We start from the raw sequence: 22998 nt of genomic DNA on the forward strand, positions 1-22998 counted from the left end.
CTATCAAAGATGGCGGCGGGGCGGGGCTGGCAGCGGAAGCGGCCATCGGCCGGCTGACCCGTGCACCATGGCGGCTGCGGCCGCCTCCCCGGCGTTGAAGCGACTGGATCTGCGCGATCCCGCGGCGCTTTTCGAGACTCATGGAGCTGAGGAGATCCGCGGGCTGGAGCGCCAGGTTCGGGCCGAGATCGAGCACAAGAAGGAGGAGCTGCGGCAGATGGTGGGAGAGCGGTACCGCGACCTGATCGAGGCGGCCGACACCATCGGGCAGATGCGCCGCTGCGCTGAGGGGCTGGTGGACGCCGTGAAGGCCACCGACCAGTACTGCGCCCGCCTGCGCCAGGCCGGTGGCCGCGGCCCCCCGCGCGCCCCCGCAGGTGCGCCCGCCCCCCGCGCCCTCACCTTCCCGGAGCCGCCGGCCGGGGCGCTCGCTCCGGCCGTGAGTCCTTGCCGCGCTCGCTCGGTCTCGCAGGGACGCAAGGGGTCTCCCGACGGCTGGGCTCCGCCGCGCACCCCGCCTCCGGACGCCGGGTTTCAGGGAGCAGATGCCTCTCCCCGCGTCCCGCCCCCAGCACCTTCCCCAGGGCCGAAGAGCTGCCCCATCCCTGCGGGGTTGGAGGGCCGCCCAGCGCGAACGTTTTCATCCCAGGGAGCGCAGGCTCGATTAGGCCATCCTGACTTCGTCCCCCACGCCAATGTTCGCACCCCATGTGGAAGGACGGGCGGTGGACATCCTGAGCAGCAGCAGCTTGCCTCCTTAAAGGAGGGCGACCTAGGGATGAACCAAGCAGAAGAGCATAGAGGGTAGAACAGGTTAACAGGGAACTCTGTCATAACCTGGGAGAGGCTTCCTGCAACATGGAAGAAGACACGCCAAAGTACAGTCAGCTCCCGTTTGAAACTTTATCGTGTTCCCTGGGTTCCAGAGAAATCCAGGCCAGCAGACTGGGGTATCACTCTAGAACAATACACGGAAGGTTGGAAAGCCCTTGTGCTTTTTAAGTCAGTGACCCCACCCCTCCCTAAGCTGTGCCCCCTCCACACACAGATAGCCAGACTTGGCTGTGACTGAGGCGTGTTTCCAGGCTTATTAAAAGGCTAACTGGTATTATGCCTGATTTTGGAAATGTATTGATTTTCATAGTTACATCTAATTTATTCTTGGTCAAACACAAAATTTGAGAACCTTCTCTGTTCACTTCACCCAATTCCTGCTCTGAAGAAGCTTACATTCTAGGCAAGGAAATAAAGCCATGGAAAGTTGTCAGGAAAAATGTAAATAATTTAGAAGAGCAGTTGAAAACATTTTAAGGTAAAGGTGACTAATTCCCAAAATAATTGTGTCCATTTACTTTAACAGTTCTGAAGGAAGTAACTGTAGGCTTCTCAGTGCCTTACTGAGGATTCTTAAGGACAGATGAGATTTGCAGTGTGGCTGTCTAGTCCAGTATGCTGCTATTAACAACATACTTGGGATTGGGTAATTCATGATGACATACTTTTCTCACAGTTCTAGGGCCTGGGAAGTCCAAAGTCAAGATGATGGCATTTGATGTGTGGTGAGGATCCTCCTGCTGCACCGTCACATGGCAGAAAGCACAAGAGTTTAAAAGGGGCTGGGCTAATTTTATAGGGCACCAGTCCCTTCATGGGGGATGCTTGAAGTGAGCAGGTAGATGGGAAGAGGAGAGGACTGAAGACTGAAGCAGACAAATATTTGGTGCAGGGTTGGTGAAAAAGAGCAGTCAGCCAAGCGCATAGTGCCCTTCACAGAAGCAGGAAAAACAGTAGGAAGGCTGGACACAAGGGAAGGAAGGAGGAAGCTCACCTATTGTTACACCACCACCGCCGCCCCCCTCCCTGATTTCAAGAAGTCAAGAGAATCACTGATAACCAGAGGGCGAGATAAAGGTTTTCATCAGACCTGATGCCTTCTGAATAGCACTGAGTTCAACTTAAAGAAAGCTTTAAGTCCTAAAACTCCCCAAGTGCAGGACACTGACCTCGCTTTTGTTTGCTCTTCTGACTTTATTCTGCCCTTTCCTACAGCCACAGCCACCATCCCAGGAGAAGTTCTACAGCATGGCTGCCCAGATCAAACTACTCTTAGAAATCCCTGAGAAGATCTGGAGCTTCATGGAAGCCTCTCAGTATCTCCATGCCACACAGCTCTACCTGCTCTGCTGCCACCTTCACAGTCTGCTCCAGCTGGATTCTTCTAGTTCCCGATACAACCCCATCCTTTCCCGATTTCCTATACTCATCCGGCAGGTAGCAGCAGCCAGCCACTTCCGGTAAGTGGATCTGACATAAAGATCTCTGTGATGGCCAGGCCTCATCACTACAGTTTTATGGAATCTGTCTTCTTTCTTTCCATGGCTTTTCATTCAAGATGGTAAAAATTTCCATGTTGACCTTTGTCATCTTGTTAGATCAACCATTCTGCACGAAAGCAAGATGCTACTCAAATGCCAAGCTGTGTCTGACCAAGCTATAGCTGAGGCCCTCTGCTCTATAATGCTCTTAGAAGAGAGTTCTCCCCGCCAAGCCCTCACCGACTTCCTGTTGGCCAGAAAGACAACTATTCAGAAACTTCTCAACCAGCCACACCATGGTGGGTGTGGCTTCTTTCCAAAGTTTGTTCCTTAAGCATGGGGTGGAGAAGGGTGAGCTCAGGGAAACTGAGGTATCCAGAGTGATCTGGTTTTTGTTTTTGTTTTTTTAATTTCTTTTTTTTTAGATGTAGATGAGCACAATACCTTTATTTATTTATTTTGATATGGTGTGGAGGATTGAACTCAGTGCCTCACATGTGCTTGGCCAGCACTCTACCACTGAGCTATACCCCCAGCCCTGATCTGTTCTTTACTAAAAGAAAACTGTTTAAAAGATGACATCTTCTCATAGGTGCTGGCATCAAGGCCCAGATTTGCTCTTTAGTGGAGTTGCTGGCCACCACTTTGAACCAGGCTCATGCCCTTTTCTACACTTTGCCAGAAGGTCTGCTGCCAGATCCATCCCTGCCGTGTGGCTTGCTCTTCTCTACTCTGGAGACCATCACAGGCCAGCACCCTACTGGTGAGCTCGTAACCAGCCGTTTTTCCTGGTCCATTCAACTACCCAGCCATGTGCTAAAACTCTAGGGATAGCACAGTGAACTGGACAAATATGGACTCTCCCTTTATGGAGGTCACAGTCTAGTAAGGCAAGTACTGAACTCAGAAGTGTGAGTCAACACTGGTCAGTGCTGTTAATGCACAGTACAAGATGCCTTGGGAACACTGAATGGAAGGAACTCACCAAGTTCAGAGATGGCCTCCCAGGTGAAATGGTCTTTAAACTCAAAGCTGAAGGTTGAATTAGAGTTATTTAGGTGAAGACCGCAAGAAGAGAGTTCTGGGCAAAGGGACAGGGTATGCAGAGTCCTGAGGCAAGGAGGATGTTAGTGTATTGAGGAACTAAAGAAAGCCAGTGAGGCTGAGGTTTAGTGGGTGACAAGGAAGATAGCAGGAGAAGGAAGTGGGGCCAGGTAATGCTAAGCCTTATGGGCCAAGCTTGAGTTTGGACTCTAACCAGAGAATAGTGGCTAGCCTTCAGAGACTTTCCAAGCTTGGTGTGGTCCTTCTATTTCCCACATATCCCTTACATCTTTGGTTAGCATTTGTCCCAACTGTAATTAAATAAATGCACTGGCTTTTATGTAGTTAGTAGTAGAGTCCCATGGGGTAAGGGATGCTGAACTCACTTAGAAGGCTATCACTGTGGTCTAGGGTTCAGCCACTGGAGCTTGGGTTAGGAGGGAGCATAGAGATGGAACTCATTGGACAGCTCAGATATCTGTTGAGGAGGGATTTGGTGATGTATAGGGTGTGGGAAAGGAGGTATCCAAAGGAACTGGTTTGAAGGGACTGGTGATAGTTCACATGAAAATCACCTTGGAGACAACTGAGACCTTGGAATGGAACTAGGGGATAAGAGGGTGATTGGTCTCAGAACATAGCAGTGCAAGGGCTAGGTGGACACTACATGCAGTGCTTCTGCCTGTGGCAGTTATTTTAAGCCATGAGAATGGATGCCACCATCAGTAAGCAAAGAAAATGATGGAAGATGGTCCCTCATGGAACTCTAGGACTCCAAGATCAGATGGAGGTGTCAGCAAAATAGACTGAGGAAATAGAGACAAAGGTGGAATGGAGTATTATGGCCAGCTGGTCATTTCCAGAGGGGGACAGGAGTGTCATATGGGGCCATCTTTGAGTAACTTTGCCTCACAGTAAAGGCACCACTTCTCATGCCTTGGTGTCCCTCCAGCTGCTTACATTCAATATTTTAATAGTCACTAAAGGTGAGTATCGGCTAATCTGTTATGACATTGGAAAACAGAAGTACAAGGGACTGCAGAAGGGCCTTGTGTACAAAATCAGTGAGCAGCACCTCCCAGCACTGTACAGCACAGGCCTCTGCAGAGCTGCAGGTGACTCACTCATCAAGGTGGGCGGTCAGCACTTCTCCACTTAGATCCTCAAGGGAAGCAGGAGGAGGAGGAGGAGGAAAGGGAAATAACCAGCTTATACTTTCATGAAAACTTAAGTTCTACTTTTTAAAATGTCAAGGACTGCCAGGCATGGTGGCATACACCTCTAGTCCCAGGTGTGTAGGAGGCTGAAGCCGGAAGACCTCTGGGGTCCAGGGTTTAAGGCCAGCCCGAGCGATATAATGAGACCTCATCTCAAGGGAAAAAACCCAAAGATAAGGACTGCTCAGCACTCATTTTTTCCCCTCTGCTCTTTCTACCTGATTCCTTCCCTTCCTGACCTTTGCCATTCTTTTCAACCAATAGAGTTTAGGGAAGCTGCCACACCCCTTGATGAGGGAAGGTCTGGATGCATGCTATACCTTCTTTTTCTCCCTATTTCAGGGGTTGTTTGACCTACCCAGAGAAAAACGAAATAATTTTTTGGAAATTTCTTCTAGGTCCATTTTTAATATGCTATTCAAAGTATGGCCTGGGTTGTTTCTCACGCGGCCTTTTCTCTAGGAAAGGGCATCAGTGTTCTGAAAGGGGAGATGAAGCTCTGCAGCTGGTTCAGACGCCTGCCAGCATCCGTCATCGAGTTCCAGCCAGCACTCCGAACCCTTGCACATCCCATCAGCCAGGAGTACCTGAGAGACACGCTGCAGAAATGGATCTACATGTGAGTGGCCTGAGGTTGGCTCACCCCGTGGCATCCTTGGACATAGCCATACAGGGTCAGTGAGGAGAGGGAGATGTGCCACATGGCCACTGCTCACTTGGGCTGTTCCTGCCTTCATGGCCACTTACCACCTCACCTGGGGAGAAACAAGGAACAATTTGTCTTTGAAAATATTATGCAGAGGCTTTTAAATTCTCTTAGTATAAGAGTTCTGCAGCCCCTAAGCTTGTTTTTAACACACTGATTTTTGAAGCCATTCCATGGAACACCGGACTTCCTCCCATACCCCAGTGAAGCAAGAGTGGGCTTAGTGAGAGACCAGTCTCCATACCCGAGTCCAGCCAGAATCGTGCTATATTGATAGATTGACAGATATGGTTTTCAAATGGGATCTTTGTGCTTTTCTTATTAAAGATATAAGAACCCCAAAGAAAATGAGCCCAGGGGACACAGAAATGATCTGTTGGACACAGTGGCACATGCCTGTAATCCCAGCTACTCGGGAAACCGAGGCAGAAGAATTTCAAGCTTGAAGCCAGCTTGGGCAATTTAGACCCTTCTCAAAAGTGGGGGCTGATGTAGCTTGGTGGGAGAGTGCCCCTGGGGTCACTCCCCAGTATCACCAAAAAGGAAAAAGAATGATCTTGTTGCAGGTGTAACGAAGACATCAAAAACGGGATCACCAACCTGCTTATGTATGTGAAGAGCATGAAGGGTCTTGCAGGGATCCGAGATGCCATGTGGGAGTTACTTACCAATGAGTCCACCAGTCACAACTGGGAGGTGGTGTGTCAGCGGCTTCTGGAGAGGCCACTCTTATTCTGGGAGGACATGATGCAGCAGCTCTTCCTGGACCGGTTACAGGTAAGGTGGAAAATCACATGGGCCATAATTTCACAGCCAACCCTAATGTGGTCTGGTGACTGTCTTAGAAGTCTTATGTCACAAGTGCCTTCTTTCCCTACTTATTAACTCAGCCAGGTTCTAGAGCTAAAAAAGACACCAGGCCTTGGGCCTGGTGAGGTGGCCAGAAGTGAGCCCATGTCCATCAGTCTTGGCATCTTTATTCTCTGCTACACCATGTCAGCTTCCTGAACATGAAGAACATTCTGATTGCTGGGATAAATTCTGATTTTGGTAACTCTTGTTTTGAAATTTCCTTAAAGAAATAGGGATCAGAACTCTCAAAAGGGGGGCTGATATAATTTGGTGGGAGAGTGCCCCTGGGGTCACTCCCCAGTAGCACAAAAAAAGGGAAAAGAATGATCTTGTGAAGACATCCAAAACAGAATCACCAACCTGCTTATGTATGTGAAGAGCATGAAGGGTCTTCACATTCTCTTCTCATTCTCTTTTAGACTCTGACAAAAGAAGGCTTTGAATCCATCTCCAGGAGCTCCAAAGAACTCCTGGTCTCAGCTTTGCAGGAGCTTGAGAGCAGCACCAGCAACTCCACATCAAATAAGCACATCCACTTTGAGCAGAACATGTCTGTCTTCCTCTGGTCAGAGAGTCCCAGTGACCTGCCTCCAGATGCTGCCTGGGTTAATGTGGCAAACCGGGGTCAGTTTGCCAGTAGTGGCCTCTCAATGAAAGCCCAAGCTATCAGCCCTTATGTACAGAACTTCTGCTCTGCCCTAGATTCCAAACTGAAGGTTAAATTGGATGACCTCCTGGCTTACCTTCCCTCTGATGATGTGCCTCTGCCCAAGGATGCTGTCCCCACTCAGACCAAGAGCTCTGCCTTTGACAGATATGCAGATGCTGGGACTGTGCAGGCCATGCTGCAGACGCACTCGGTGGCATGCATCAAGCACATCCTAGATGGCATCCAGGTGGAGCTGCAGAACATTGAGGAAGTTGTGCAAGGCCAGCAGGATGTGCTCCAAGGCACCAAGCTGCACGCTGTGCTTTTCATGGCCAGACTCTGCCAGTCTCTAGGAGAACTGTGCCCCCACCTGAAACAGTGTATTGTGGGAAAGTCCAGGAGCTCTGACAAACCATCAAGGGAGGCTAGGGCTCTGAAAAAGCAGGGGAAGAGCAAAGCCCAGGAAATCCTTCCTGTACAGGCCAAATGGCAGGAAGTTAAAGATGTACTCCTACAGCAGAGTGTGATGGGCTACCGGGTCTGGAGCTCAGCGGTCGTGAAGGTGAGTGATGGGACTCCATAGGATACCTGGTTTACCTTCCCTTTCTCATGCTTTAGTCTTGCTGACCTGTGAAGGTGCTTCAATAGGAAGGGAATAATGATGCTCATCTCATATAGTTACTTTGTCCTTATTTCTGCCATATGGCTCAATAAAACCTTGCATTTGTTTTCAGCCTAGATTTTGTAGACAGAAACCCTGCATTTTTACCTTCCATTGGATGGAAATGAAAGGCTTTCTGTCTGGGTGAAGGTCCATATTTCCAGGTCTTCCATGTAAATGCCATAATTCCTTCAGTCTCTACTGGTCTTTTACAGATGACATTTGACATTAGTAGGGAGGCCTGCAACCACATTCCCACTGCTGATCATGGCACTGGCCAAAGGGGAGAGGTGCTGGCCACTTGGCATCCCACACCCAACCCCCAGGAGTGTGCTGAGACTTCTAAACAAACCCTACAAAAGCCCTGAAGGACTTATGTGGACATTCACTTTTTATCACCAGGTTCTGATTCATGGATTCACCCAGTCATTGCTTTTAGATGATGCCGGTTCAGTCCTGGCCACAGCTACCAACTGGGATGAATTAGAAATTCAAGAGGAGACAGAGTCTGGCAGCAGCGTCACATCGAAGATCAGACTTCCTACACAGGTAAGCACATGCCATTTATCACAGGGACCTGGGCTAAAAAAGGAATAGAACTGCTTTGGGGGAAGCAAAACAATTTTAGAAAATCATTCAACACTGCAGTTTCCGAGGAGTAACTGAAAGTAAAGTTCACTTTACTGTGGGGGAAAAGTGGATGTAGCACCACTTCAATAGCAGAGTGTTTTAAGAGGTCAATACGTGTAATGAGGATTGTAATGCATTCCACTGTGGTTGTGTATTAAAAAAATAAAATCAATTAAAAAAAAAAAGGTCAATAAATGATTCTTTCCTTTTGTAGCATGGGCTCTTTGCTATTTAAAGAACAACAGCCAGGCCAACCTCAGGCCATGGAAAGGAGTACTTAACGAGGGACTTTGTGTCTGTTAAATGATCTGCTTGTAAGATGCTTGATTAGAGAGGGCACGGTCCCCATGTGTGTGCTTTGTAAAGATAAATGGACCCACTTTTACTATGAATGGTCATTTAACTGGTGCAAGCTGGCACATGACATTTCTGTGTTCTTTCAGCCATCCTGGTATGTACAGTCCTTCCTGTTCAGCTTATGCCAGGAAATTAATCGGGTTGGAGGTCATGCTTTGCCAAAGGTGACGCTGCAGGAGATGCTGAAAAGCTGCATGTTTCAAGTGGTAGCTGCCTATGAGGAACTTTCTGAAGAAAAGCAGATTAAGGTAGGGGCCTGAGTATTTTCCCAATAAAAACTAAAACCCTTAGCTGATTTTAGGCTTGAGCAGTTCACATCAGGGTCCAAAGTGTTTAGTACCTACCCCAGGCATCTGGTTTCATAAATATGCACTAATAGGTTTGGAGTGGCTTCCAGCTCTGCCATTTTCCACCCACACTCAAGGGTCAAACAGGTCTTCATGGAGAAGGCAGGTGACAAAAGGATAAAAGCCATCACGGGATCAAAGGCCCAGCTTCCAACCCTGGCACTGCCAGTTCTTACCAGGCAAGCTTTGGGCCAATCATTAACCTGTTTCCTTAGCATCAAATGTGACCAGTAGCTGACCGGCTCAACTGGTTTCTTCACCCATAAAATGGAGCACACCCCACACTGTGCCCACCAGAGCAGAGCAGGGCAGTGACTGTGAGGGAGGCAGGTACAAGCACAGCTTGTGCACATGGCAGTGCTCACTGAAGGGGGTCTCCACGCCCTCTTGCTTTGCATGAGGTTCCATTCCATTCCATTCACAACATTTTTGAGAGGTAACAGTCCTTGTTTGGGAGGAATTTGGTTAAGTCCCTGGGCTCCCACACATCCACCTCCTTGTGCAGGAAGCCGTGTTCCTTTGTAGTAACCCATCGACAGCACTGAGACCTTTAGGGCTGGCACTTTTCACGTTTGGCTTTAAGATGAAATATTTAACATAGTATGCTGTTGTGAGATTAAACTGGCCCCGAGTGGGTACAGCCTGTGCTTCTGACATACCACGCTGAGGCCACTCACAACACACAGGTGGTCACTGTGCCACAGGAGCCACTTCTCAACAGGGTGGGAATTCACTTGCAGAGAGAAGGTGCATTCCCAGTAACCCAGAACCGGGCACTGCAGCTCCTCTATGACCTGCGCTACCTCAGCATCGTTCTGACAGCCAAGAGTGAGGAGGCGAAGAGTGGCCGCAACAAACCAGACTCCAGGTGTCATACCCTCCCTGGGCTCCCTGAGGCAGTCTTCTTGCAGTGCAAGTACCAGTACTGCCCACTTCCAAGGGTCTGTCTTGGGGTTTTTTGACTTTACAGTGGTGGGTAAGCAATAAGCATTCAGTGGAAACTGCAGTTCAGAGTTTGAATTTGGATCTCTCCCTGGCCACGACATGTGACCCTCCCCCACAGTGCCACATTCTGTGTTGCTGGTCCATGATGTTCAGCTGTGAATTTATGTATACTTCAGCTCATGGTGGGTTTTTTGGGATGTGGCCCCACCGTAGTCAAGGGGCATCTGTAGCTCCTTCCAGGATTCTCCTCAAGGTTTGTCTTTATCAGTGAGTGCTTGTGTTGCCAGCAAGTCAGATAATGGCTGCCTGCTGGGTAAATTCCGTAGTCAAGAGAACCAGGTGGAACCTCATTACTGAGTCCACCTCACAAATGGTGGGTATAATTTGAGCTCTTAATGGTCCTCCTAAAAACACAACATGGACAAGACACAGACTTGACTTCATCACAGCAGGTTGATCATCCATAACACAAGTACCTATCAGCAATTCAGTTGAACAAAAACCACTTCATGGTTTCATACCTATAAAATATAGTAAGACAGTTTTCTTGTCCTCAAAATTTGTGAAAAATAATGGTCTTAATCCTCTCAGGATTGAGAAAGTGACTGACCATCTGGAGGCACTCATCGATCCATTTGACCTGGATGTTTTCACGCCACACTTCAACAGCAACCTTAACCACCTGGTGCAGCGGACTTCTGTAAGTCAGGTCACAGATGCCTCAGTGCGAAATAAGTGCCACAGGCTCCAACTGCAGAATCAACCTTCTACCTTACTTAATACTCCAGAACGCAATCTTAGGAAGAGGCAAGACACAAACAGCTGAGTGCAGTTATAAGGGCTAAAAGAGGGTTAGATAAAATCCCACACACTGGGGTACCATGATCGTGATCCCTTTATTTGTAATAACAAATTATTAAAAACCCAAGCCTCAGAAAGAGGAATAAAAAAACTGTTGCCAGGAGATTCTGATCGATGGCAGTGATAAAAAGTAATTTGAAGCATTAACACACTGAAAAGAACAGTCCCCAGAGGTCATCCTCTCCCATCTGGACAGCCAAAGCCCCACATTTTACTGTGGTCCTTTTGTCAGGTTCTGTTTGGTTTGGTTACCAGCACTGATAATCAGTTCACCCCCCGGAGTGGCACATTCAACTCCCAGGAGCCCCACAACATTCTGCCACTGGCATCAAGTCAGATCAGGTAAACAATTTTGAGACTTTGCTGGGCCCCAAGCTGCCTTTTCATGCCACTGAAATTCTTTCTGCTCGTCTTGCAGGTTTGGACTTCTTCCACTGAGCATGACAAGCACTCGGAAGGCTAAATCAACCAGCAGAAGCACTGAAACAAAAACCCAGGTTAGTGCCAAGAACAAAAGGGTCTTCCCTGTCGACTGTCCCATCTCCCAAGCCACCCGATCAGCTCCCTTTGAAAAAACTGATAACTGAATGACAAAATGCACGAATGCTGCTTTTAATGGCGGCACAAGAAATACAAGGTTGTACGGGTTTGAGCTAATGGAAGGTTTTAAAGATGCCCACTGACACTACCAAGTAGCCTCATAATATAAATGGATCCCAAGCTGCAAGGCTGTAGAAAATGTAGACAGGATGGAGATGGTTCCTTGCATTTAGTAGAGTAAGAGTTAATTGCCAACCTGCCACTGTGATTGTACTTGGAGAAAGTCCTTTTGTTCTGGTGATGGTTTAATCTTCCATTCTTTTAGTTGGGTGGAAAATAAACAAAAGCTTGCTTCCTCAAGTTTTACATTTTCTTGTTAATATACATTTTGTTTCAGTAGGATGCCTCCATTAAGCCTGCAGGAGTCCTCCTGGGTATTTCTGAATTTTGTTGTGTATGCGTGTTTGAGAGCTCGAACAGCCTGACTTCTCACAGCATTTAGTTGTTGTTTGCTTTATTGTTAGACAAAACATTAGCAATGTGTCCTTTGCATATTCCCTGCCATTAAAATCCTTGTCAAACATCTGGTTTTTAAAATCTGAGAGAAGTAGTTAAAAAAAAAACAAAACTTCTTGCCAAAACCCCGTGCCCCATAAGCATGGCCTGTGCTATAACGTCCTCTATAACACCACAGTTTCCACAGCACACAGCTGGCCTCTAAAGTCTGTCCCTACTAAAGGAACACCCATGGAAAGGAGGTATGTGTTTGTTATTTCCCTAGGACAATCTTCATTCTCAAATTTTAGTTGTCACATAATAAAATCCCATGCTGTTCCCCGTGTCCTTTTCCAGTCCTGACAAACAGCAAACTCCTCTTAGTAGAGTCATCCACACTTCTCAGCTCTGCTATGTATGCTGTGTAGCCTCGGAATGGAATGGAGTGTCGGGAGCGGGCAGGTGGCTTCCGGTGGACTCTAAGGCACTTCCTCTACATCCCAATGACAGGTTGGTCCCCCGGAACTCTCCAGAGCAGATGACCCAATGCATCCTGGCTCCTTGTTCAGACAGCTCATCAGCGAGGAAGATGACTCATCTGCATCTTCATTATTCAAACTTGGCTGGCTCACTAGTATGACTAAGTAATCGGGAACACTTCTATTCTAAATAAATACTGCTGCATTCTTTCTCCTACAGGTACCTCTGCTCATTTGTTTCAAATCCACACCAATCTTTCCAGTTTAAGTGATGGAATGAGACCCCCTGTCATATTAGGGGTGACTTCAAGCAAAAGTAAATCCTTGTCCAATACTTTGACAGTCCTTGTTACTTCAGGTATCAGTTCGGGCAGCTTATGTTTCTTCAGTACTTGTATGTGCCTTAATTTTCTCCACTGCAGGGGGAATTTTCAGTGAGATCACATAAGCTTCTGATACAAGTTTGTGAGTAAGACAGTCATTACTACTCCTTGACTTTTGGAACTGTGCAGTAGAGTCTGGGGTGCAGACTCTGAAAGGAATATTGGTACAGAGTTAACCTGGGTACACAAGGACATCCTCCATAGAAATACAAATATATAACAGAGAGGAGACAATTACTAGGGAGGGCGCTTCACTTCCACAATCTAAACTGGATGGATCCGATTATTCTCCTGTTACAACAGAGTACTTTCCACAGAACATGTACATCCTAAGAGGTAGTATGGCAGTTAATTTCAGTGCAAGACTGAATCAAGCTTACTATATTTTGGGGAAAAAAAACAAAACAAAAAATACCCTTGTGTTTTTTCATGGAAACTAGATACTCTTTACTAGTTTATTGAATTAAAAAATTGAAGATCCCGCATTTTTAAAAGGCCCTTTACATAAAGTAGAACTTCTAATTGACAGATTTGAAGATCAGTCTGAACTGGACACACTATGGATGCAACACACAGATGAGATTTCCTCACACCACTTCCTTGACATGGATTTGATACCCTCCCTCAAAAGAATCCTATAAAAAATTTGCTTCAAAGCCCCTTTGAAATTGCAATAGTGCAGCAAAACCACAAGTAAACAATTGCCTGTTAACCTGTTATTTCAAATATAGACTGAAAAGCCAACAGGCATTTTTTGTGTGCAATTTTTTTTTAAACAAATTGTAAGTTGAAATATCAAATCTGCACAGCGCTGTCCCTTCACAGAAGGCAAGAAACTGCCCACGCATCATGTCGGAGGCCGTCCTCGGTGCTGTAGGCTGTGAAAGTGGGCCTCCTTCAGGGTCTGGTTGATGTGGAAATAAGGGCCTTGGCACAGTGCAGACTGCTCAGGCATGGGCTGAGGGGTATTGGGGCTGGATCCGGGCATGACCTGGCTTAGGCTGCCCTCTGGCCCGCTGGCCCTGTCAGGGCTGTTGATGCTGCTACTGCTGCTGCTGCTCCCACCACTGTCACTGCTTGAAGACTGAAAGGAAAAGGAAGAGCCAGGGTTAGCATACACTTGTTCCTGCATAAGAGCTTTACTGCACGTGCCCTATTAAGAGTTTTCTTCCCATTCAGCTCCAAGAGTATTGGCATGAGCACATAACTCGGCTTTCAGGTTCATAAAAATAAAGCCATTCACCTAAGACACTGCATTCTATCCTCACAACAGCCTTGCTGTAAAGTGAGATAGATCACCCCTGTGACACAGCCCTGGAAGACAGTGCATCCAGATTCAAGCACAGACCATCCTTTAATTACTTTATTTATTTATTTATTTTTTTGGTGGTGGGGGGGTGGTGTAGTACTGGCTATTGAACCCAAGGCATTCTATCACTGAGCTACATCCCTAGCTCTTTTCAATTTTTATGAGACAGTCTAGCTAAGTTTTCCAGGCTGGCCTGGAATTTGCAATCCTCCCTGCCTCAGCCTCCCAAGCAGCTGGTATACACCACCATGCCCAGTGCTTCAATTATATCTTTATTCCTTTACATAGATCTTCTCTGCTTTTACCATTCATTCCAATAACCAAAGAAAGAAGTTCTCAGCCTACAAGGAGAAGTATCAGTCACTGGTACAGGGTATAAAAAAGAAAAATGAAAAAAGTAGGGTCCTTATTACTAATGAGATGGGTTCTGGGCACAAGTGCACAAGATAAACTATGCCAATTTTGTGGTCATCTCTCATCCAGATACAATGGTGTTCTACAATCACTCAGGATACAAAATATACTTCTTATAAAGTTATATTGGCATTTTTGCACAGTATGCATATGTATATGTACAAGCACGCTAAATTTTCAACAAAAATAAATTTTCATCAAAAATAACATGACTTAAGTGTTTTAATCATATTGAAGACACACAGAGGTCCCTGGATCAAAGTCAAGTCACTCTGAAATGCCCACCTTCTGACAGTAGGACTTATAAAATGGTGTTTGAATATGCCCTGCTTAGCAATTCCTTTCCCTAATTACCTGAACTATACTAGAATTAATCAATCACAAGAAAATTATGATTCTAATAATGATCCGATACAAAGGTTGTTTTTAACTTGGCCCTTTGATAAACTCAACTTTACCCTTAGACAAAGACACTGGTTTTGAAATATCTGCTTATCACATAAAGTACTTTCGAAAACAAATCATAGGAGTTACACTAGAATGGAAGGATTACAGTTACTTATTTTTTCCATCCTTTACTATAACTTTTTTGTAATGTGATTATTAAATGTTCATTATAAAAATAGTACATACATATACATGTGTGTGCACATTTAATTTATGTCAGTATCACTTTTATTTGGGGTGGGGGTGGGGATTTGCTGGGGATTGAATTCAAGAACACTGTCCACTGAGCTACATCCCCAGTCATTTTCATTTCTTATTTTCAGACAGGGTCTCATCAATTTGCCAAGGCAAGCCTTGAACTTGTTATCCTCCTGTCTCAGCCTCCCAAGTTGCTGGGATTACAAACATGTGCCACCATGTCCAGTTTATGCCAGAATCACTTTTGAAGTCAAAAGCCAATTCGAAAAAAAATTTTACTCTACAAAGACCTCTCCTAACCTAGTATAACAACCTAGGATAGCCACATACCCCTTAGGAAACTCAGGAATGAATAGGTCATTCATTGAATAGGTCACTACACTGGATCAGAAACCCACCGCGCAGAACGCTTTGCTTCCTCTTAGACTGTTTTCTTTACTGTTTTTCGTTACAGGTACTGTCTGAAAATTAAGGCAAGAACTAGAATCAGTTTGAAGGAAGTCAAATTTTTATCTCACATTATATTTATTTCACACTACAGAAGCAAAGTACTACTTAGAAAAGTAAAAATTCTTTAAAATAAACCACTGAAAAGATTCTTAATAGAGTAACTACTTAAAAAGAGGCTAAGTATACTTGAAATTTGTATTTCATTTTAAAAAAACTTAAAATTTTATAGTGACATGTATAAGAAGTGTTTATTGTAGCCTTATTTATAATAGCTAAAAACTGGAAACCACCCCAAATATCTAACAATAGGGGACTGGTTAAATTTTAATACATCCGTTATATACATACATACTACGGAATTATATCCAGCATTAACAATGATGGTAGAAATAAACTTGTTCTAACACAAAAGAGTCTCAACATTTTTTATATCTGTTTTTAGTATATGTCAGCTGGTTTTTAAAAGCTTTTCTTTTTTAATGTATACCCATGTGCATGCCTATCACAAACAGTATGGAAGGATGTATGTGACAAAGCATTTAGAACTGGATCTTCTATTTTTAATTTATTTTCTACAAAAAAAAAAAAAAGTAATTTGAGGACAAAATTTGATCGTGAGCAAGTGAACTAAATGCTACTACATCTTACTTCCATCTTAAGACTGAGACTCTTAAAGTACCGATCCTGTCATGAGACTCTTTAGGAAGACTGGTTTATCCCCCTAACTAAAGAACTTCTAGAGCTTTCTGGCAGTGATGACTCCTCAGGAGAACATGTCTTTTGCAAAGGATCTTCTTCATCCCTCATCTTGAGAAGAGGCAAATAGCTCCATCAGAGCAAAGCTCCGTGTCCCCCTTCATGGAGGTGAAAGGCCCAAGATGCTAAAAGCCATTTATGCCCATTTAGCCATGCACATATGGTAGTTCTGTGTGGTGGATGCTCTTGTTCTCTGCCAGCCTACAGGAAAAGCAAGGCTTCCAGAAGGATGTGGCTTTAGAAACATGCATCACTAAAAGTAACCTCAATCAAGAAGAACAGAAAGCCATTCCAACACACACATTTCAGATACTATCTTTAAAAGTAATAATAATAAATAAATAAATACATGTCTCTCGAAGGCACTCAGCTTTTTCTGCCAGCTCAGTCCAGGGTTCTCACTATGGGAGAGGCTTTGGGAATACCTCACAGTCTACAGATGGGCCAGGATTTTTCAAATTGGGGGTGAAACACATTGGTAGATACAACCAGGCTAAAGGAAGAACACAGTACAACCTGGTAAGCATAACTCCTCCGTGAAGGCTTTCTTCAATGATTCACAAATATAATTGTTATGTATTCAGTCACAAAATACAGCACTTTTCAATGGGACAGGGCTGAAAAAGTTTGAAAATTATAGTAATTGATCTTGGAACACTGTGGAAAAAGTGGTCTGCTTTATGGGAAAAAGAAAAGAACATTTACTTTTAACCTCAAAGGCATTAACACTGAATTCGAAGTATCTATTAGTGCCTTAAAGGCATACACAAAGGCAAAATGGTTTATCATCTAAAACAAAAAACTTGAACTAGGAAAAAAATCAGACTGCTCTCACCTGATGATGCTTTTTAATATAAGATTGCTTGAGGTGGATGGTATCAGATAGTGTGTGGTCCTTAAAGTTAAAACTGCCATCTTTGCATTACAAAGCTCATTGACTAGGGTATTTTCAGGAGAAATTCATATTACCAATCAGAATAAGATCATAATGTGTGAAATAATAGACACTTGCAAATTCATGAACATAAGCAAAATAAGTTGATGAAAACTCTGACCAAAAACGTCCCCATACAATATACAAAAGCAACTCAAAAAAGTGCTGTTTTGAAGATCTGTTTAAAAAGGGAAGGATTCTACATTATCTTAGGCAACAGTAAAGTCTACCATAATCTTGTAAATGCAGATACCTGGGAGAGACCCACAAAAAAACAAACCAAAAAACTGTCCTCACAGTCCACTGTGGAATCACCTTTGGCTTAAGTGTACATGCCAGGTCCCACTGTAAGACCACACCTGGTCAATGGCAGGCCATGTCTAACCGCTGAACAATCACAGGTTCAGCAGGAGGCATTTCACTGGGGCTGCTCAGTCATTCAGTTAATATTTGCTGAACTTGATTCAAGAAGAAAATGGTGGCAGTGCATCCACTGATAACCACAGTCCAAGGCCACCAAAGTGAAAGAATTCCAACAATGGGGAGAGGTTCCTACGTGAATGGTATGTGTTGGGCCTAGAAGGATGAGGAAGACTTTATAGGCAGGAAATGACAAACTGGAGAACAAGAGCAAAGTCAAAAGAGGAGTATTCTGGAGAGGAAGATCTAATAGTGTGGTGTGACTGGGCTCACAGAAAGAGTTGGTGAGAGAAACACAACCAAATGGCAAGACTCCTGGAATCTGCATGCAGAAAGAATTTCTAAGCAAATAAGCCACACTCAGGTTTAATCTTGGGAGTAAGGACTCCAGGGATCTGTGAGAGATGAGGTGAAGGAGACAGAAAAGAGCCCCACTGGGAGATTTCCTCACACAGCAGGAGGCAGGCCCAAGCCACTGTGGGAATGTGAAATCTATGTGCCACACCCCAGAGGAGGATGGGAGGGACTGCAGAAGGAAACATCCAGCTGACCTGGAGGATCCAGAACATGCATGGCTAATAGCAGCTGCTCAGTACACATCTCCTCAATGGAAAGACCACTGGTGAACCTCGTGTAAAGGAGGAGCCGAGGAGGAAGCCAGACACAGAGAAGGAGGGCAGGCTGATGAGAAAGTACCCTCATGGCTGTGGACAACACAGCCGGCAGGGGGTAATGCTGGAGAAGAGAGGAAGCAGAGGAGAAAATGAGGCAAAGAGAAGAATTAGGAAGGAAGATAAAGAACTCCTGGTGCGGCAGTAAGGCCTGCCTTTGATTTTATTTTTCTAGGGTGTGAAGTCAGTTCAAAAGAGAACCCATTTATGCCCATGGCAGAAACCAAATACCTCTAAAGACTATTTTTCCTAATAATCTTTAGAAAGCTGCCCAGGCAGGAATATTAACAGTTAAAATCTCTCTACTTTGTAAAAACAGAACCAGAATGTATGTATGAGTATATTTATTATCTAGAATCATGTTTTCTCCTCTTAATCAGAAAAGCAGATCAACATTAATATTTTTATTTTCGTCCACCTCCATTTTCCCATTCACTGGTGCTCTTTACATGAGTCTCAAAAGAAAAAAAGAAATCTTACTCACAGAATATATTCTCTGGAATCATAATGAGGCTCATTTTCATTCTAGGGGAACTGCAGGATCTGAACTAAATGAGAGAGACAATCCTAGACAAGTCTATTAAAGCATGTGCAAGTGCCCAATAATTTCAGAAAGCTCAAGGTTTGCTCACACTAGTGAGATCATAAGATTCCAAATTAATTCAGTGGATTAATTAAAACCACTTTCTAAATGAGCAAGGTGAGAAAATGCAGGTGATGGGGTCCTTCCAGCATTGCCAGAGTGACTTGACTCGGGAGCTGAAGAGGACTCCAAAGGTGGGAAGTGAAGTCAGGGCTCAGTGCCTATCAGTGTACATTTTGTGCCCAGTGTTTCACAGCTCACAAAAAAAAAAAGAAGAAACACTGCAGTGAATAAATTCCTCTGCATTGTAGTATTACTTTTTCTACTATATTTGGCTTATGAAGGAGGTTAACAATGGAAGAAATGAAGAATAAAGCTGAGACCACTTCCAAGGTTTCTATGCCCCTCTAGGTTAAGTATCCTGTGTTTAATGAGCTAGAAAGAATACATTCGTCTGCATCTCAGACATCGAAAGCCACTTCCATTAAGGCTGAAAAAGAAAATCCAGGTTTCACACAAGATACCACTATGAAAATTTTAGAGAAAAAAAAAAGTGTAGACATTAACTTCATGGAGACCCTTCTTCATATGGCAGCTGATGATGGAGAAGAGTATATGACAATGACCAAGCCAGAATTCCAGACCAAAATTAAAAGGCAGAAGCACTTAAGTATATTCTCAGTAAGCTCCCAGATGAGACCAGTGACAGAGCAAGGTTTCTGCAATCAATGATATAGCTAGTGCAACAGAAGAACTTCTCAATCCAGTAAATAATGTCTTCAAGAAACATCAATAGCAGAACTGCAGGGCACTTGAACACCAAAAGAAAAAAATCTGTAATGTACTCCAAAAGTTGCAGTGATACTCTAAAAACATGTAAAGGTAGCAAGGCAATAAATGTATTCATAAGTGCCACTAGTTCATCAAACCAACTTGATACTTTAGGATCTTCAAAACTATGGCCTGAGAATTGTATGCCAAGAGATGTCTTTCTCAATGGCAGTATAAACTGCCTTTGTCTACTTTAAAGTTTGACTGTATCAAGTATCAGTCCCACCTAAAGGGATCTAATCCAGGATGCTGAATAGGATCATTATCATCTGACTTTATTTTTGTAAACTATAGCTTAATCATAACCTCACACTGAACATTTCACATCATTTTTGCTATTACCATTCTTTTAAGAATTAAAAGCCAAAAGAATTTACATCTTAATATGGCACTATATAACATTCCTTAAAAGAACTGCAACTGGCATTCGTTTCTAGCATTTTAACTTGAAAGCAATAATCTGCGAGATAATGTATCAATATTTGATGACAAAGATTGTTTACATATATTTGCCAACAGTTTATATTAAACACTGCTTTACTTGAAAAAGATGCATATGTGTGTGTGTGTGTGTGTGTGTGTGTGTGTGTGTGTGTGTGTGAACAGAAGGCCAAGACAACCTGGTATAATGTCTAAAGAACTCCTAATGAGAACTTAATAACAATTTATCAAAAATAAAGCCACAGGCCAGGCGCAGTGGAGCAAGCCTGTAATCTCAGTGGCTTGGGAGGCAGTGGCAAAGTACTAAGCAACTCAATGAGACCCTATCTCTAAATAAAATAAAAAATAGGGCTAAGGATGTGGCTCAGTGGTTGAGGGCCCTTTAGTTCCATCCCTAGTACCCCCTCCTCAAAAAATAAATAAGCAACAAGAATTTCTACATTTTGTCCTTAATCACTTTCAGCAAAAAGTAGTCAATGGAAATGCTCGTTAGTCATTACAGGGGAAGTACTGAATATTTTTAAGAAACTTCTAAGAGACGACAGTTTACAGTATCTTCAAACAATGCCCCTTTTTGAACTGTGCAACATTTTAGATTTTTACTTCAAAAATTAAATATTTCTGGTATGCTGGTCCCTAATAAGCTTTGCACATTTCTTTTTTCAAACATAGCCACAATTAACAGTAATTTAAAACTATATCAATAGTTGGTTTGAAATTGTCATGTTTATACTATATATACTCTTCAATTATGTACACTTTTGTTTCACCATAGAGAAGTTTTAAGGAAATTATGTATCAAGTATTCATGTTATATGACTTCATTTTCAATTATAAAATAAAGGGAAAAAAATCAGAATCCCAGTGGCTTAGGAGGCTGAGGCAGGAGGATAGCAAGTTCAAAGCCAGCCTCGGCAAATGCAAGACGCTGAGCAACTCAGTGAGACCCTGTCTCTAAATAGAATACACAATAGGGCTGGGGATGTGGCTCAGTGGTCGAGTGCCCCTGAGTTCAATTCCCAGTATCAAAAAAGAAAAAAAAAAAAAATTCAAGTACTTTTTATAAAGCATATATCTAATTATCAGAAGCCAGATAATACATGGAAACTGCTAATGTCATTTGTAGATAAAGACATTAAAACTGAAGGTAAAGAACCTTCCTCCTACTACACATAAAGATACAATTCCAACTGCAAAGGGCAGCCTCTAAGAGAACAAATACAACTAAGTAAAATCTAGCCAGTTTCTACCCATCCAAAGAGCTCCTCAAGATAAGACAATACTGCAACCTTTATCTAAGACCCACTGGGAAGTCCCAAATTGACAAATCATTTTACTTCTTGCTCACCAAGGAAAACCAAGCCTAACTTAGGCTAACACGATTCATCTGGAATGATTTATCAACAACAACAACAAATTAATAATATACTGGTAGCAAATTATACCTCAATTAAAAAAAACAGTATCCTAAGGCTTGTTCCTAAACTTAAAATTCAGGGGCTTAGGATATAGCTCAGTTGGCAGAATGCTTGCCTTACATGCACAAGGCCCTGGGTTCTCCAGCACCATCAAAATAAATAAATAAATAAATAAATAAATAAATAAACAAACAAACAAACAAATAAATAAATCAGTCTTCAAGCACCAACTAGTGTTTGGAGAAAAAACCCTAATTTCTTCTTTGCTTTTTTTTGATAGAAATCTAAAAATGCTTTCCAACCAATGCTATACCAAGGCATTTACTTGGAAAAATACTTAGGGGAACCAGGTATGGGAAACACACCTGTAATCCCAGCTATGAGAGGCTGAGGCAGGAGGTTCATAAATTCCAGGGCAGCCTGGGCAACTTAATGAGACCCTACCTCAAAAAATATTTTTTAAAAAAAGGCTGTGGGGGGAGTGTAATTGGGGATTTAGCTCAGTGGTAGAGCATACCTGGGTTCAATCCCTGGTAGCATAAGAAAGAAAAGATGGAGGAAAATGATTCTTCTGTTGCTATGATTCAAAAGGAGCCTGGGACCTGGCTTCCTGGACATGTCTCCTATCTTCTGTGAGGTAGCACATATCACCTTTAGGAGCAAGAGGCTATACTGTCAAGCCCCGGGGCCCAGCTCCTTCTCCACCTCTTACTGAACGGGTATCTTTGGGCAAGTGACTGTTTTTCTGTGTCCCCAATTTTTCCATCAGGAAAGTGGAAATTTTTTCTTCTCCTACTAAAATGGGAGGAAGAAAATATACAGTCTCTCTCTCGACCTAATTAACATGACAAATCACTTCACATTTTTGATCCACACAACATCCAGGAAAGAGGAACTCTCTCCAACTTACAGATAACAGAGTTCCTTATGACACACTTCAACATAAGCCAAACTTTCCCAGTATCTGCCAATATTATTACATTTAGGGGAGAAAAGTAACTTTCAGAAAATTTGTTACAAGTAACAATTTTAAATCTTTCTTAGTATTTAAACAAATTTCTCCCAAATAAACATTCAAGTTATAAGAAAACAAATTTCCGAATTAAGTTATTTCAGGAAAGGCACAAGGAATAGTTCCTCTTAATCTGAGTTTGTCTAAGGAAAACTGGCCCCAGCTGAGAATTAAAAGTAACCCTTTTATTAATAATGTTAATAATACTTTAATATATAAATTATTAACAAAATTAATAACATTACTTTCCCTTTTAATTACATAATTGTCAAAAAGGAGCCAAATACCTCTAAACTTGTTTTTGTGCTACAAACATATGACTCTATTCCAGGGCTGGAGATGCAGCTCAGTGGTGGAGCACTTGTCTAGAAGGTGTGAGGCCCTGGGTTCAATCCCCAGTACTGCAAAAAAATAAAAAGAACGTATTGCAGGAGAGAAACCTCAATGATTCAGGGCTTAACTTTCCATCTTAAGAGATTCCCCTGCCTTTTGCCTCTCCAGCTCTCACCCAGTTCATATACCCTCACTCCTTGTTAATGCCATCACTGAGGCGGCACTGACAAATGCTCAGTCAGAGAGTCTGGACCTAATGGCTACAATACCCCATGAGCTGACCCTGACCATCAGAGGGAT

General features: G+C 43.5%; 3 protein-coding genes across 10 annotated transcripts in view; 1 reads left to right on the forward strand and 2 right to left on the reverse strand.

The window, feature by feature from the left end:
• Slc39a11 (solute carrier family 39 member 11) overlaps positions 1 to 833 on the reverse strand; it is a 384139-nt gene extending 383306 nt beyond the window's left edge. Inside the window, exon 1 of the mRNA XM_048795690.1 lies at positions 403 to 833. The gene's annotated coding sequence lies outside the window, so the exon portion shown is untranslated. The remainder of the gene's footprint in view (positions 1 to 402) is intronic.
• Cog1 (component of oligomeric golgi complex 1) lies at positions 54 to 13231 on the forward strand. Of its 7 annotated transcripts, none has more exons than XM_048795624.1 (15): positions 54 to 377; positions 2050 to 2294; positions 2433 to 2614; positions 2908 to 3078; positions 5039 to 5195; positions 5849 to 6059; positions 6554 to 7345; positions 7847 to 7993; positions 8518 to 8679; positions 9519 to 9646; positions 10315 to 10423; positions 10817 to 10926; positions 11003 to 11081; positions 11522 to 11558; positions 12130 to 12315. In XM_048795624.1, the coding sequence occupies exons 2-14, from the start codon at positions 2083 to 2085 to the stop codon at positions 11522 to 11524; spliced, it is 2463 nt and encodes an 820-aa protein (XP_048651581.1). In that variant the 5' UTR covers positions 54 to 377; positions 2050 to 2082; the 3' UTR covers positions 11525 to 11558; positions 12130 to 12315. The 7 variants fall into 7 exon arrangements, 6 of the variants coding, with proteins under 6 accessions (XP_048651581.1, XP_048651575.1, XP_048651576.1 ...); XM_048795618.1 differs by having other exon boundaries at positions 11525 to 11558; XM_048795619.1 differs by lacking the exons at positions 11522 to 11558; positions 12130 to 12315 and adding an exon at positions 12319 to 13231.
• Positions 11181 to 22998, reverse strand: part of Fam104a (family with sequence similarity 104 member A) — a 17459-nt gene continuing 5641 nt past the window's right edge. Inside the window, exons 2-3 of one of the 2 annotated variants that reach the window (XM_015503538.2) lie at positions 15248 to 15310; positions 11181 to 13565 (exon numbers count right to left, since the gene is read on the reverse strand). In XM_015503538.2, the coding sequence (XP_015359024.1) occupies positions 13329 to 13565; positions 15248 to 15310 (300 nt within the window). In that variant the 3' untranslated portion in view covers positions 11181 to 13328. The remainder of the gene's footprint in view (positions 13566 to 15247; positions 15311 to 22998) is intronic. The other variant, XM_015503539.2, reaches the window with a different exon arrangement.

Source organism: Marmota marmota, unplaced genomic scaffold (assembly GCF_001458135.2).
Source record: "Marmota marmota marmota unplaced genomic scaffold, marMar, whole genome shotgun sequence".
Taxonomy (NCBI): domain Eukaryota; kingdom Metazoa; phylum Chordata; class Mammalia; order Rodentia; family Sciuridae; genus Marmota; species Marmota marmota.